This window comes from Stegodyphus dumicola, chromosome X1 (genome assembly GCF_044657685.1).
Source record: "Stegodyphus dumicola isolate Sdum_Otavi_A_Nest chromosome X1, ASM4465768v1".
In the NCBI taxonomy this organism is placed as follows: domain Eukaryota; kingdom Metazoa; phylum Arthropoda; class Arachnida; order Araneae; family Eresidae; genus Stegodyphus; species Stegodyphus dumicola.
In genome coordinates, this window is record NC_140780.1 from 249587520 (window position 1) to 249602064 (window position 14545).

Consider the following 14545-nt stretch of genomic DNA (forward strand, 5'->3'; position numbering starts at 1 on the left):
TTCATTGGAATGTAGCCTAATTTAACAATGAGATTTTTACCTGAAGACATTGATAGACTGGGAGAAAAACACACTTATAGGTTTGCATTTATTTGCTAATGACTATGAAGCAACTTTATTGCTTTAATATTTTATAATTCTGTCCTTATTACATCCAGTATATTTTGCTAGTACTTTGATTTAACTTTGGTTCCCAATGTATGGTCTGATCGCATGTAGTTACAATATTTTTCTTGAGAAACAATTCAGAGAAGCTTCATTTTTTAAAGCAGGTAACTTTTGAGTACCTCTCCGTAATTAATCAAGTAGTCAGCTGTTAGATGTTAGTAGCGCAGCTCATTATGGAAAGAGTTAAGACAACAATAAGCATAATATTCATAAATTTGGCAGGACTAGTTTTGAAGGTTTAATTATAGAACCTTCTTCAGCTGCAGAAGTGTAAATGAAGTTGTCATTTGAACTTCTGCAGCCGAAGAAGTTGGTTTTTGTAATTAAACCTTCGAAACTAGTCATGCAAATTTATGAAATTAACGCAGATTCTTCTTAGCTTAGCTCTTCCTATAATTGTTATTCGGTGTTGCATAATCGAGAAAATATTGTTAAGAATTTTATTATTACTATTTTTTATTATTATTGTCTATTTTTCAAAAGTGTGTTTTTGTTTTATTATTGTGTAAAGTTGTAACTATATGTCTTTTCTTGTGTGGCAACAACGCTTCTGTAATTCTTCAATTTGAACTTTTGGATGTGTGCCAAGTTTGATGGCGTAATGCTCTGGTGAGAGCGTCGATTGATTGTGTAGATGAAACATGTTGTTTCAGAACGTTATTTCTTTAAAATATGTAAAATAAATGTTTTGTTTTCTGAACTCGGATTATGCAAACGTTATTTAGTTTCAACATAAAAGTTTGGCGTCCGTTTGACAGGACGTTTGTGTGATTTCGAGTAGTTTTGATTTAGGCGTTTTGTTAAAATGGAGTTGTTAAAGGCAAAACGTAAAAGTGAATGTACTTCGTTTACGTTAACTACGAAGATTGTGGAAGAAGAATTGCCTACTTGTACGGATCCTGAGAGATTGCAAGTGTTGTTGGGCCAACTAATTGACAAATTTGAACGCTTGGACAGTACTCAAAGCAGTGTTTTAGAACAAACCAAGGAAGCTGATTTTGAAAATGAATTTAATACGGCTGAAGGATACAGAGATTCCTTTATAGCATTAAAGGTGAAACTTCAGAATAAAATTGGACAATTGAATTCGACGAATGTTACTACAGATATTGCTTCAGTTTCGATTTCGGATCCTAAAGAAAATAAAAACAGAAAGTTCAAACTTCCTAAGCTTGAGCTGAAAAAATTTTCTGGAGATGCAAGAGAATTTTTAGGCTTTTGGAGCCAATTCTCCAAAATTCATGAAGATGCGGATATTGTGCCGGAAGATAAATTTTTGTACTTAGTGCAAAGTGCAGTACCTGGCTCAAAGGCAGCTCAACTTTTGAACAGTTTTCCTGTTACCGCCGCGAATTATCCTAAAGCTATCGAGCAGCTGAAAGAAAGATTTGGTAGAGAAGATCTTCTGGTGCAGATTTATGTAAGAGATTTGCTTGGGCTTGTTACAAAGAATGCTACAACAGGCAGAACGGCGTCGGACTTAGGAGTACTTTATGATAGTATAGAAAGTAAATTACGAGCGCTGGAAAGCTTAGGACGCACCAAGGAAAAGTTTGCTGATTTCTTGGGACCTTTAGTGGAGTCGTGCCTACCTGAGAATATTCTGCGTGCCTGGGAGCGGAGTCGAACTTCTGAACAGGGACAGGAAAAGAGTTCTGAAAGAACGCTTGAAAAACTAATGTGTTTTTTAAGGCATGAAGTAGAATCGGAAGAAATGATTAGATTAGCACAATCAGGATTTACTCATTCTTTTAAGCGTCTTAATAAAAATGTTATTTCAGGTAATTCAGATTTAGCAACAGCTGCCGCGCTGGTAAGTACAAATGAAACCAGTAAAGGTAAGCAAAATGTTTGTATATTTTGTGGTAAGCCTCATATGAGTGCTAAGTGTTTTAAAGCTGAAAATATGAGCTTAAATGAAAAGAGGCAACTTGTACAAAAGAAAGGTGTTTGTTTTTCATGTTTAAGAATTGGCCATTTAAAAAACCAATGTAAAGCCAATATTAAATGCCCCATTTGCAGTTGTGATCATATAAAATTTATGTGTCCTCAGAATGTTAGTTCTGTAAAACAAAATGAAAAGTTGGATGTTTCCCTTTCTAATAACAGTAAGAGCGAGAAAGTTTATTTGCAAACTTTATGTGTTCTAATTAAAGTTAGAGATCGAGAGAGAAAAATTAGAATTCTCTTGGATTCGGGATCCCAACGATCATACGTTGGGGAGAAAATTATGAAGCGAATGAAGGCTGATCCTATTCGACAGGAGAAAGTAATTCATGGTTTGTTTGGGGGGAGGGAAACTGCGCCTGTAACCCATTCTGTTTTTGCTATTGACATAAGCAGTTTAGATAACACTTTTAGGTGCTGTTTTGAAGCTTTTTCTGAAAAAAAGATATGTGGATTTGTTCCAACAATCAAGAATGCTCAGATTATAGAGGAATTGAAAAGCAGGAAAATTGAGGTCAGTGACACATTTTGCGAGGAAAGTGAAATTGATTTATTGATAGGTGCAGATGTCATTGGTAAACTGTTAACTGACGAATACCTAGAATTACCCTCTGGTTTAACTGCAGTCAAAACAAAACTGGGTTGGACGGTTATGGGTAAAGAAAATGATACTGTCAGGGATAATGCCCTAATACGTCTTTCCTTACATGTAAATAATGCTTCTTTGAAATCTTTATGGGAGCTTGAAGTTTTGGGTATTTCCGACCCGACGGAAAATAGTAAAACGAAAAATCTTCATTGCGACTACGAGATTGATTTTCAGAATAAATTATCTATTCGGCCCGATGGTAGATATGAATTAGAATTACCCTGGAAATGCGAATCTACCAATTTATCAGATAATAAAAGCATTGCTTTGACACGTCATCAAAAAATGATAAAGAGGGCAAAAGAAAATAATTCTTTGAAGGAATATCAAGAAGTGTTTAGAGAGTGGGAAAATTTAAATATTATAGAAAAGGTTCCGGAAAAGGAATTAAACAATAAATGCCACTTTTTACCACACAGACCGGTTATTAAGATGAATAGTGAAAGCACTAAGGTAAGACCCGTTTTTGATGCTTCATCTTGTGAAAAGAGAAAACTATCTTTGAATCAGTGTTTATGGAAAGGACCTAATTTAATAGAATTAGTCCCTGATATTTTAGACAGAATGAGATTTTTTCCTATTGGTCTGAGTGCAGACATAGAGAAAGCATTCTTGCAGTTAGGAATTTCTCCGAAGGATAGAGATTACTTGCGATTTTTCTATCCAAGTGATGAGGGAGAAATAGTGTATAGGCACTGCAGAGTAGTTTTTGGGGTTTCCTGCAGCCCTTATCTACTAGGTGCGTCTATTAAATATCTCTTGAATAATTGTCCATCTGACTTTTTAGATGTGGCTGACAAATTAAAAAATTCGTTCTATGTAGATAATTGTATTACGGGTGTTTACAATATTGAGGAACAAGAGGATTTAATTCAAAAGGCCAAAAGTCTTATGTCGAGAGGCAGATTTAATTTAAGGGGATGGGAGAGCAATGTTGCTTCCAAATATATTACAAAACATTCTGGGGACACACCTCTTTTAGGAATATTGTGGAATTTAGACAATGATACTTTAAGGTGTAATATAAATGTAAATATGATAACTTGTGATACTAAGGTAACTAAGAGACTGATTCTGTCTATTGTACAATCAATTTTTGATCCAATTGGAATACTTGCACCAATAACGTTGCTTCCAAAACTTTTGTTACAAGAAACATGGAAGTTGAAATTTTCTTGGGACGAGGTATTGCCTCATGATTTTGTAAGTAAATTTTTTGTGTGGTTATCTGATATACTTTTGTTGGAAAATGTGGCAATACCCCGATTCATTGGAACCTTTGCAACAGTTGAATTGCATGTATTTGTCGATGCCTGCAAATATGCTTATGCAGGATGTATTTTCGAGAGAAGTGTTGACTCTTAAGAGCAAAATCTAGAGTAGCTCCTATTAAGAATTTGACGATTCCTAGATTGGAATTAATGTCCTGTTGCATTGGATCCCGATTATTATATTCTGTTTGTAAAGCTCTTAATGATTTTGATATAAATGTAATTTTATGGTGTGATTCCACAGTCGCATTATGGTGGATCAGAAATCCTGGTAATTGGTCGAACTTTGTAAGCAATCGTGTTAAAGAAATTACTAAGTTGACAAAACCTGAATCATGGAGGCATGTGCCTGGTAATATGAACCCAGCAGATGTGTTATCTCGAGGTTGCTCTGCTAAACAAATGATTAACTCGGAGTGGTTTAAGGGACCTCTCTGGCTAAGAGAAAGCCCTGAATTTTGGCCTACCAATATTGTTTGTCAGCCGAGCGAAGCTGACTTGGAAAAGAGGAAGGTAAAACTTATTAATGTTAACTTTTCAGAGGATACCACTCCTTGGTATGCAAAAAGAGTTTCTGATTATGAAAAAATGATTCGTGTAACCGGTTGGGTGTTACGTTTTATTTCTAACTGTAGGAAGAAGTCAAATTTGTGTAAAGAATCTAAACTAACTGTTGCTGAAATCATAAATTCCGAAAAAGTTTTGATTCGGTTGGTTCAGAGCTCAAATTTCCCTGACATTGGAGCTCTTAATCCACTTGATGTATTCATTGATAATGAAAAAATTATAAGAGTTAAAACTAGAATATTGGAACGCAAAGACAATTCTGAATTTTTAACACCAATTTTGTTACCGAGTAAATGTATCTTTACTACATTGTTAATTGAGTCAGTTCATAAGAAACATTGTCATGCTGGAACTCAAATGCTTCAATCTATTTTAAGAGAAAGATTCTGGATACTAAAACAACGTAAAACTGTGCGTAATGTGTTAAAAGGGTGTGTAATATGTCAACGATATAAAGCGAAACCGATGTCTTGCGAAGTGACTCCTCTTCCTGAAGATCGCGTAGGAGATTATAGGGCTTTTGAAATTTTGGGAGTAGATTTAGCTGGCCCATTGTTTTTGAAAAACGGTAAGAAGGTTTGGATGGCACTCTTCATATGCGCTGTGTACAGAGCAATCCATCTAGAACTGGTGACTTCGTTATCAACAGAATCTTTTCTTTTGGCTTTAAGACGATTCATAGCCAGACGTGGCAGACCACGAACCATTTATTCTGACAATGGGACTAACTTCCGAGGAACGTATAACGAAATGTCTAAACTTAACTGGGACATAATAGAGAATGAGGCAAAAATAAAGAGAATAGTATGGAAATTCAATCCACCAACAGCCTCCTGGTGGGGAGGTTGGTGGGAACGGCTAGTTCGCATGGTTAAAGAACTTTTAAGACGTTCTTTCGGAAAATCGGTTTTATCTTATGAAGAACTGGAAACCTTAATTTGCGATTGTGAGTCGGTAATTAATTCTCGACCTTTAACATATATTTCGGAGAACTCTGAAGATGCTATCCCTTTAACTCCGTCAATGTTTTTAATTGAAAATTGTACTTCGAATGTAGCAGATATAGATAAAATTGACTCTCAGCATTTTTTGAGAAGAATTAAATACCGCACAAAACTTCTTAAAGATTTAAGGAACCGCTTCCGAAAAGAATATTTGGGGCAATTAATAATGTAACAACCACAAAATAAAGTAACCCGGTTGCCTAAAATTGGGGAGATAGTCTTAATAGGCGATGATTTCAAAAAACGCTTGTATTGGCCTTTGGGTAAAATTATAGAGAAAATTCCTGGTCGGGATGGCAAAGTTCGAACAGTTAAACTAAAAACTCAGAATGGGATTTTCATAAGGCCCGTTCAGCGTATTTATCCACTAGAGATACAACTAAGTGAAAATTATTTAGTTGAAGAGCCTAACGTTAACGACGATAAGAAAAACGATCAGACTGACGTACAGCATATAAAACAGAAATTTACGTCGTCAGGACGGCTTGTTAAGAAGCCTAATGTACTAGACCTTTTTAATAGGATAACATATGTTTTTGAGTCGTTTGCCACTGACTCAAAAAGGGGGGAGGATGTTGCATAATAGAGAAAATATTGTTAAGAATTTTATTATTACTATTTTTTATTATTATTGTCTATTTTTCAAAAGTGTGTTTTTGTTTTATTATTGTGTGAAGTTGTAACTATATGTCTTTTCTTGTGTGGCAACAACGCTTCTGTAATTCTTCAATTTGAACTTTTGGATGTGTGCCAAGTTTGATGGCGTAATGCTCTGGTGAGAGCGTCGATTGATTTTGTAGATGAAACATGTTGTTTCAGAACGTTATTTCTTTAAAATATGTAAAATAAATGTTTTGTTTTCTGAACTCGGATTATGCAAATGTTATTTAGTTTCAACATTCGGTATGTTACTTTAACTTGGATACAAATTTTCTTTGCATATGGTACATTGTAGATCTCTATGAATAGGCAAAAATTAATCTGCTTTTTCTTGTAGCATTATAATTGACGTGATTAAAAAATTGTGAACATTCTAAACTTATTAAGCAATCACCATTAACCCTCTCAATGTTATGGACATAAATTTCGATATACAAGGGTTTCTTTCTTATTCATTACACTTGAAAATTTCTGTCGGCTTTTAATGTATCCAATTCTGAGTTGGATGTACAGTAGAAAAAAAGGAATCAAGGTACAAAGTGAGAGAGTCTTCTTTAATTATAATCAAGAGAATACCATTTATTCATGACATTTTGAGGAACTTTAAAATTTCAGGGCTAAATCTGCAATGCTAGGAGGTTTAAAGAAGAATGCTATTGTGAATTTTATGATTTTAATTGATTGATTGGCTCTAGTGTAGAATTTGTGTGCCCCTTCGACTAGCGATAAAATTTACTTTTTACAACCTTACTTTTTATAAAATTGCTCTAACAGTCTGAAAAAAAAAAAAAAAGTCGGATCCAATTAGAAGATTAAGGAACAATGCAATCTGCAACATTAATTGAAATATATAATTAGATAACTTTAGCATAGCTTATACCGTCTGTTATACATTAAACGTGCATGCGTAAATGCTACGCAATCGCAGAAAGTTTGTAGCTTTGACATCTGGATTATAGATCATTATGGACGTCCGGATTAAAGACTTTGTACTGTAATCAAAACATTACAGCCATAACACAAAAACCGGCCGCTGAATGCGGCTTTATATCACTGGCACGAGTTACTCAAATCTCTCTCTGCGTAAAAAAAAAACCACTCACAAAAGCCCCTTTCTTTTCTTTTAAGTTAAATGTCTTTGGGAACGCGTTAAAGGGTGTCCTTTTCGATATCCTCTTTTTGAGCACTTAGGCCATTAGCTGACATAGAAAATGACAGTTTCGCCCGGAAACTGCCTAGGGGATTTCCTTAACTCATTTCCGCAGAAGTTCTTAACTGACAATTAGTCTCTGGACAAGCAGGAAGTTCTCTAATGTTTATCAGAGGTGTGAATATCATTACAATACAAATGGATTGATGCTGTTAAGTAAGGCGAATAGAAATGGTCATTGTGAAAGCATTTATGTAGACTGTTTTGTATGTCCTTTAGATTCAAGCAATTTGTAGCCGACACCCTCTTTTTATGACCGCAAATATATTTGGCAGGAAATCATTGCTGTCAGCCACAGTAACTTCTCTCATGATGTGAGAATCTTTCTTTCTGTCATGTTGGCTTTATTTTTTGCAATTTAATAAGCTTCACAAACTGCAAGTAAATACTTTTCATTGATGACAACAAATTTCTCAAAGCATTATTTTTTTGTATTTGATGATTTTAGAAGAAATTTTTCTTAATAGAAAATTAGCGTATATTTGAAAATTTTAACTTATTACACACACATTGCATATTTAAAATAGAAAAGTATCATGCAGAAAAGTTCAAGTTGGCTGTTGCAAGTTGTAATTTAATGCTGGAAATTCATTCAGCATTCGAAAATAGAGCAAATTTCTGTCTCAGAGGGGGAATCTGCCCTTGGGTTATAGCTAACAGTAGTGTTATTTTCAAGAAAAATTTGTTTCTCAGATTTACTTTAACACAAAATAAATTTAATTTCTTTTCTTAAAATTTGACCTGAAATGTTAGGATAATCTTATATCTAAGGCCTTATTTTTAAGTAAATGCGATATTGTTGTCAGTGATGTAGCTAGGGTGGGGCAAGGGGGACACCTGTCCTCAGGGTAGCATCCAGGGGCACTAAACTGATGTTGCAAAATTTTGGAATGAAACATTTTTCATTCTTGGCACACAAAAAGGGGTGCAAGATCTTCAGTTATACCCAGGCACTGAAAACCTTATATGCACCTCTGATTGTTGTTTAGTTGCCATATTGCAATGATGGCAGGAGGGTGCTCTCCTCCCCCTTTTGGGAACAGAGACAGACACATGTCAGATTACTCTAGAAATTGATATTGTATTTAGAATATGATCTAAAGTTCAATCCCCCCTTATTTTAAATGTTATATTTGTATACTCCTCTTCTAATTAAGATTTGATGTTTATTACGTCATTAAAATACTGCTCTTATAGTTATGATACTTGGTAATTTATTTAATAATTTTAAAATTTGGCTATGAGATGAATAATAATGCTTATTCATATTCTGAAAATTAAAAAAAAAAAAAAAAAAAAAAAAAAACCACCTGTATGCAGATATATTGAAGTATGTACTAAGGGAAGACTTCCGTTAGCCATGTTTTCTCAAATTATTAGTTATGATGTGCAAATCTGTTGTTTTTCAATATGATATCAAAACTGTGATTTTGATGATTAAGTAAAATAACTGCCATTGAATAGGATAAATAAAAAATAGGATGCAATGCATTATGTTAAGAGTTATTATGATTTATGATAAAATACTAAAGTTAAAATAAAATAATTTTTGCAAAATGTTTTTTCTTTGCATCCTGTTAAGCTGTGTTATGCTAATCTAGCAAAATAGATAGGAAAGCCCAAATTTTTTGATCAGAAGTTACTTTTATTTGCTGAAAGACATGTAAATAAATTTATGTTCATTTCTTGAATAAAATGCATTAAGGGAAATGTATTAAATGTAAATTTTTAATATATGCTTCATACTTACATTATTCCCTTTCCAAAAAAAGTTCATTATTTTATGGTAAACATGTAATGCTTATGAATATGCTATTGCTGATTATTTATTAATTTTGATATTTAATTCAAGGGTATTTTTGTATCATGTAGTTATTTTATGATGCTTATTTCTTAATCAGTAATCAGTAGGTACCGCTTAATTGTGAGCACATTTGTCCACGGCTATTTTGATAACATTAAACGATAAGAAAAATATCCTTCAAAACAGCAATAGAATTTAACTATTTTAATATATGTAAAAATGTATAAATAACTGATATTCACAGCATTTTAATTAAGAAAAAAGTTGTTAATAGATTGTCTGCAAGTTTTATGTAAAGTTCATTCATGAACTGTGTGTAATGTTTCTGGCTGATTGACATTGTATCTGTAATCTTGATACTCGCAGGATGTTTCTTGGATCAGCATTTATAGGGAATTAACTGATTTCATCTGTATGTTCTCTAGAAAGTTTGTTACATGATATGCTTGGATTTGTTAAAAAAAGACCCTGTCAGATATTTTCAGTCATCATCTTCTGTTTGAAGAAGAGAGACCAGTGTCTGGTTGTTTTCAAAATTAACAGTTATTAAAAATATGCACTAGACTAAACAAACAATTTTGTTTTTTGTTAATTTTAAATGGTTGTTTGAAATAAAAAACCAAGCAGTTTGTTGACTTAATCCCTTACTTGGTGACACTTTTCAGTCGTTTGGCAGTTTTTAAAATTTATCTTGACCGTATTTGGAGAATTTAATTTCTGTTTGAAATGTTCATCCTGTAACATTTTGATAACATTAGCCAAAATATTGATAACAATGAGTGATTTATTTTTCCATGTCTTCATATACAAAAGGTGTTGACAATTTTGTGACAATATCCGAATGATGATAACATTAATTGCGATCACATTCAGTGCCATTTTGCTGTATTTTCAAATGATCAATAACCATATGAAAAAACTATAAATGGAGAAGGAAATAGGGTGGTTTTGCATGCAGATGAATTTGGTTTCATAGTGTAACTCTATTTCTAGTCAAACAAATATTATATTTATATTTTTAATCTTAAATTGTATGAAAATGGAATCATGTGAGAAGGATTAGTTATTTTGAATTGTGGAATAAAAATATGGGAGAATATGCTTGATGGGTTAATAAAGTGATTAAAATAGTCTTTTAAATTTATATAGCCTGATAATCTGATTCAGAATACTTCTAAATTACCAAATTATTAATGGCAGATTTCTAATTTTGTACAGCCATATAAGCTATATAAGCACTTTCTTTTAAAATATCAGTTAAAAAAACAGTAAAAAGGTAGATCTGATGCTGTCAACTTGAATTTAAAGTCAACAGTTCCAAACATTTATCATTATTCAGTTTTTTATTCATATCGATGGTCAAAATAAATTAATATATATATATTTCACTTCAATATTTACATTTTGAAATTATGCATTTATTTGTTGAATAAAATTCATCAGCTAGTGAATGTATAAAGTTAATTAGTCTTAATTAGTTTTGGGTTTATGTTTAGTTTATTGTGATAAAGAATACAGCAAATTTTCTTTTAAAAATGTGATATGGCATATGCGTTTTGTGTGTCAAAAAATAGAAAAAAATGCATAATCATATATTTCTCTGTAGTGTTGTATTTTCTTTTTTTTTTTTTATAGAATAAACAGAGGAAGAAAAATGCACTCGGTTATCCCAGCTAGTTTTGTTACACAAGCAACTCGACGTAGTCAGAATAATGACCAGGGTAGAAACATAGTTGCTGCCGTATTCAGTGCACTGCTTATTGTGCTGTTGATCATGGCTTTAGCACTTCCTAATTGGTATCATCTAAAAGGTGGGGGATGCACTCGGCAAGTACTTGGGACTGAACAGTTTTTTTACGTTGGTTCCTTCAAAGCTGTAACTGTTCCTGCTGTTGGAAATTTGTCTTACTCTTCTTTAGTATATTATGGATTAAATGAAGGTAAGAATAATAATATATCCTTTTTAACTTGTGAAATGTCTTGCTTCGAAAAGTGCTTTACCATTTTGTGGACTAGAGTTTGAGTATGATACAACTAAGCGTGCACTACATTTTTGATTTCGTTTATGGTGCAGTGTTGTTTAGAAAGTAATTTTTATTTTAAAGAGAAAAATATGTGGGTTTTGCATGTATTCTACGTGGATGTACAATTTTTAAGTTATCTTTTAATATACTCTGTATGTCTCCCAGTGACTAAGGGAATCACTGAATCCATTAAGAATTATGCTCTCATTAATTAAATAGCCCGATTGCTTGAGATTTTCGTGTGAATATGAGCTAATTTGCTATAGAAAGTCATTAATGAAATTATTTCTGGTTGAAAGCTGATGTCCTTCAGGCAATTTATCTCATCATATCTTGCAAACTGACAATATTTTACTGTGTGATCAGGATTGGAAGGGAAAGTATATTAGAGGAAAACATAAAGTTTTGATCTTAAACTTTTATTGAAAATTTTAAGAAGAGAAAATTAATGCTTTAGGATTTAGCTTACTCAAGGAATCTGCTTTCAGTATCAATGAAGCTTTTTAAGTTCACTTCAGATAACTTTTGAAGCAAGAACATGTATATTTTATAACATCAGGAGAGAAATTTTGAAATTGACTTGCCAGATTCTCTGCACCATTTCATCTTTAGCAGTATAGGAAGTTTTATTAGTCATTCTTTCAATTGTGTCCCATGCATAATAGTTGAGAAAACTGCAGTCAGGCGAATTTGGAGGCCACATATTGCATGTGGTCAAAACAGTTATTTTTAAACCACTTTCGTAGCTGTGTATACTGATACAGACTGCTTGGACTTATAAGCCAGTATCTTTCAAGTAATCTTGTAGTGTTCTCAGAATGGCTCTGAAGAGGTCATTATGAAAGAGCTGCTAAAAATTTGAAATGAAGTTGTTTCTCTTCACCCTTTGTTCGTCTTGTTCTTGCGTTTTTCTGGCAGTGGTGTCCTCCACATCAAAGCCTGAATCCACCAGCTGCCTTCTAATTCTTTGAATTCTCCTTAGTGGGAACTTTATTTCATCTGTGATGAGGATGTTGGCACATGGAGTATATCAGTGGTCTCAAACTCAAATTTCATGTGGGTCAAATACTCAATCTTGAAACAGCTGATGAATTGCACTTTCTTTTGAGGAAAATGAGAATGAATTTATATGCACACATACGTACTGTATATATATATATATGTGTGTGTGTGTGCTCAGATTTGATTTTATTATCTAAAGAAACCTCTTTGAAAGGCTTTTTGTTCTCTTGGTTTTAAAAGTTTAGTTTAGCATAATCATGACTACCCAATGTTTGAACGTTGTTTAACCCCTTAACGATTGGATAATTTTCAAGAAAACAGTTATAGAAGTGCCTATTTTTTTATTAAAGAAAATTGAATAAAAATAAGTGTATGTACAATATATGCATTTAAAAAAAATTGGATTTTTCTAGCTTGAAATTTAAAAAAAAATTTTTTTTTAAGGAAAAGTCAACATTCAGGGTTATTGTGATTGAATGTTGGTTTTCCAATTAGCCAGGAAAATTTAAGAAATATGTGTTTTAAACATTAAAGGAAAATTTTATTAAACTTATGCATAATATAAACACAGATTAGTAGTAATTTGTTTCTTGTGTGATAAATTTCAAAGCATGAGATGCAAAGGTCACAATCTTGGTAGTAGGACCGAGTTTCCTTCCTACATCTCTTATTGTTTTCATCTGTTCTGGAACAAAAATTTTTCATATCTTGATGGTTGCCATTTCTTATCAGTTGGGGGTATATGTCTAATAAAATGCCTTTCAATCAAATGGTTTGGATTATCTTCCAAGCTTGGCCGGCCTCTTTTTGGAATGGTGTCTGATGATTGATACATTTCAGTAAGTTCATCTACTAAAAAAACATCAAATGGGATTCTTTTCCACCTTGTTTTTTGTAAATAAGATATGAGTTTAAAATAGTTTGGTCTAATAAATGAAAAAATTATTTTCTTATAATATTTCTTCCAGCTTTTTCGAGAAATTAATCTCCAAGATATTTTTTTTTTCTATTTAAAGAAAAAGAAATACTTGTGCACCACAAAGTATCACGTAAGGCTTACAAATCGTAAGTAAAAAAGCAAAATCGTAGGTAATAACATCAACTTTCAATAATACAATGAAATCAAACACACAGATTGCAATAACACAAATTAGAAGACATTCGCTTAAACCGTTCAAGATACACTTAAAACTTACCATGTCCAGACAAAAATTAACGTAATGTTAAAATTGAGCAATAAGTCCTTACTTTTCAGTCTTTCAAAAATAGTTAGAAAGAATTTTTTTTTAACAGTTCCCTTATCAGAAAAGATATAAGCACAATTCCATTGTTCAATCATTTTAGCTTTGAGTGTTTTTTAAAGTGTGATTTTGGAATATTTACATCAACATTAATATCAATTTTAGTTGCATTCTTAGCAAGCCAATCAGCTCTCTCGTTTCCATGATTACTCGAGTGACCACAGACAAATGTAAAAAACACTGAAATATCCTTCTTCTGCAGATCTCCGAGAGACTGCTGTAAAGTAACAATAATATCATTACATGATGAGGTATTTTTGAGGGACTCCAGGAAAGAGAATGAATCCGTGCAGATTAAGTAGCTGGAACTATGTCGATCCTGCCTAAGTACCCACTTAATTGGAAAATTAATACAGTGAAGCTCAGAAATATAAACAGTATATTCATTTCTAATACAAAATTGGTGGTACTCAATTTCAACATCGTCCTCAAAAATGACATAAGCAAAACCAACTTTGTCATCAATCGTACTATCATCCATATAGCACACCATTGAGAATGAATTTTCATCAGTGTCTATACTGTCCAGAATCTGTACTGATTGTCTTACAGAATGATGAGGAAGAACAGACAAGGGCAATAAACGAGCAGTTTGCAAGACTATTCTTGTAATCTGTACAGGTCAGAATAAACAATTCCAATGGTGAAGATCCATAAAAAAAAGAACACAGCATTGTAACTAATAGGTCGGTAACCCCTTATAACTTGCAGTAAAATTAGTCTTTGAACTCAAAGCAGACAATTAGAGTTAATTTTCTTTTTTAGAGATAATCCCCAAGCTCTACATCCATATGAAATAAAGTGAACAATATCTCCAAGATATTGGTCTACAAATACATTCTGCTGCCATATTTTTATTGTAATCTGTGATAAATGTATGTTTTTTACAACTTTATTATGACATTGTACATATACCATGTCATTTGTATAAACTGTAG

At 32.7% G+C, this 14545-nt stretch overlaps 1 protein-coding gene across 1 annotated transcript in view; it reads left to right on the forward strand.

Annotated features, from left to right (window-relative positions):
• Positions 1-6369: 6369 nt before the first annotated feature.
• Positions 6370-14545, forward strand: part of LOC118201333 (transmembrane protein 127-like) — a 33282-nt gene continuing 25106 nt past the window's right edge. The window contains exons 1-2 of the mRNA XM_085807427.1: positions 6370-6509; positions 10916-11220. Of these exons, the coding sequence (XP_085663553.1) occupies positions 6481-6509; positions 10916-11220 (334 nt within the window). The 5' untranslated portion in view covers positions 6370-6480. The remainder of the gene's footprint in view (positions 6510-10915; positions 11221-14545) is intronic.